The sequence below is a fragment of the Rhododendron vialii genome, chromosome 5a, assembly GCF_030253575.1.
Source record: "Rhododendron vialii isolate Sample 1 chromosome 5a, ASM3025357v1".
Classification (NCBI taxonomy): Eukaryota; Viridiplantae; Streptophyta; class Magnoliopsida; order Ericales; family Ericaceae; genus Rhododendron; species Rhododendron vialii.
Genome location: NC_080561.1, coordinates 25674114 through 25675783, shown reverse-complemented (window position 1 = coordinate 25675783; position 1670 = coordinate 25674114). Strand labels below are relative to the sequence as shown.

General features: G+C 38.6%; 1 protein-coding gene across 1 annotated transcript; it reads left to right on the top strand.

Moving 5' to 3' along the window:
- Positions 1-410: 410 nt before the first annotated feature.
- Positions 411-1116, top strand: LOC131327729 (uncharacterized). Its single transcript, XM_058360867.1, has 4 exons — positions 411-551; positions 658-758; positions 835-910; positions 995-1116. Exons 1-4 carry the CDS (start codon positions 411-413, stop codon positions 1091-1093), a joined length of 417 nt encoding a protein of 138 aa, XP_058216850.1. The 3' UTR covers positions 1094-1116.
- Positions 1117-1670: the final 554 nt, after the last annotated feature.

The window sequence follows — 1670 nt, the reverse complement described above, 5'->3', positions numbered from 1 at the left end:
TTCTTTCCATTGTGTATCAGGTCATGGATAGCATGATTGTTTGGTTGATGAAAGAGGAAAAAGAGAGGTCTCCAAAAAAATACGGACTCTCCATTCCGAGACGGCACATGTTCTCAAGCACATTTGTGGTATTTTAAAATTGACACCATAGATTTAAGTTTTGAACTTCTTCAGTTACTTAATTTTGTGGAAATTTATATCATGTTTCCATTCATTGTAGCATAATTTGCGAAATATAAGAACATTAAAGAAGCAGAATGTGGTGACCGACAGAGTTGATCCAAATGTTCTTGGATATGATGTCGTTATGTGCAATTTGGCAAGTCTTACATGTTATTTATTTTTCTTAATGATTATGTAATGTTATTTTCTATGCTTGGGGTCCTTTACTTATTTCAAATGAATTGTCGATGCAGCTGTTTCTGCCGATTTTGTTGGCGACAGCTGACCATTGGATTTGTGTTGTTATAAACCTTGTTGACAAGCGTATTGATATCCTTGATTCAATGAAGCTAAAAACTGAAGAAAAGACCGTAGCTACTGCGGATGTGGTAACCACATATTTAGTTAACGTTTGTTGTGCAATGGTTTTATCATTTGTGGGGACATTTCAGCTTAAGTGTGACTATGTAATGGATTTTTTTGGGTTCTGGTCAGGTATCGGCGCTGTTTACTATTTTGAAGCGGACAAGGCCGATGGATTACCCATGGAAGAATTGGATTATCCACCACCCAGATGTCCCACAACAAAATAACATGTGAGTGGCTACACCATCTCCATTTTCCATACATTGTTTGCATGATTATAAATATGACACACTTATGTTGGTGCAGATTCGATTGTGGGTTTTATACCTTAAGGTTTATGGAGCACTGGACTGGGGGAAGGATGAATACACGCGAACTAGAGGTAAATACTACCCTATCACTTATGAATCAACAATATGCACCTGAAAAACTAGTGTACGATATTTACAAATGTTGTACTATACAGGGTAACATGGGTATTGATATGCGAATGAGGCTACTCGTACGATTTATATTATCCCCGCACAACAACAGGCGAGATGATGTACTGCAGAAGTGCAGATAAAATTTTTCAGGTACCCTTGCATTCGTCACTTGTTATGAGATCTTCTGTATCTTTTCAAACTCACCCGCCGATTGGAAGAGTGATTTTATGGAACTCTTCAAGAGGATCTAATTTAGGCTCCCTTCTGTTTCCTTTTTCAAACTCACCCGCTGATTGGAAGAGTGATTTATGGAATCTTCCATAGGCCATAATTTAGGCTCCCTTCTGTTTCCTTGCCATTTTCCTGTTATTGGCCACTTTGGAGGCAGCACCATATCTATGACTAGCCTCTCGAAATTTTTTTCTTCCTGTCGTGTGCTTTATTTGCCTGTTGCGGCTAGCTGTGGGGTCCCCATTAAAATTCCTCTTGTTTCTTGCATTTCCACGTGATTGACCTTCAGTTCGTTGATCAGCAGTATGACTGCCAGCCTTTTTCACAAGTTTCATCCCCCGCATCCTAAAACTAGACTCCACTTTACCATCTTCCTCAGATGGAATACTAGGTTCCTCGCATGAGGATATCCGTTGCATCATAAGTGAAATGAAAGTAAAAACATAATGACAATTTGACGAAACATAAAATTTGAATATGTAAGAG

Excerpts from the sequence above, each read along its gene's own strand:
- LOC131327729 (XM_058360867.1), top strand. The coding sequence starts at position 411 with ATGCAGCTGTTTCTGCCGATTTTGTTGGCGACAGCTGACCATTGGATT. Across the intron at positions 552-657 it reads CCGTAGCTACTGCGGATGTG|GTATCGGCGCTGTTTACTAT; the intron begins GTAACCACATAT and ends GGTTCTGGTCAG. Across the intron at positions 759-834 it reads GTCCCACAACAAAATAACAT|ATTCGATTGTGGGTTTTATA; the intron begins GTGAGTGGCTAC and ends ATGTTGGTGCAG.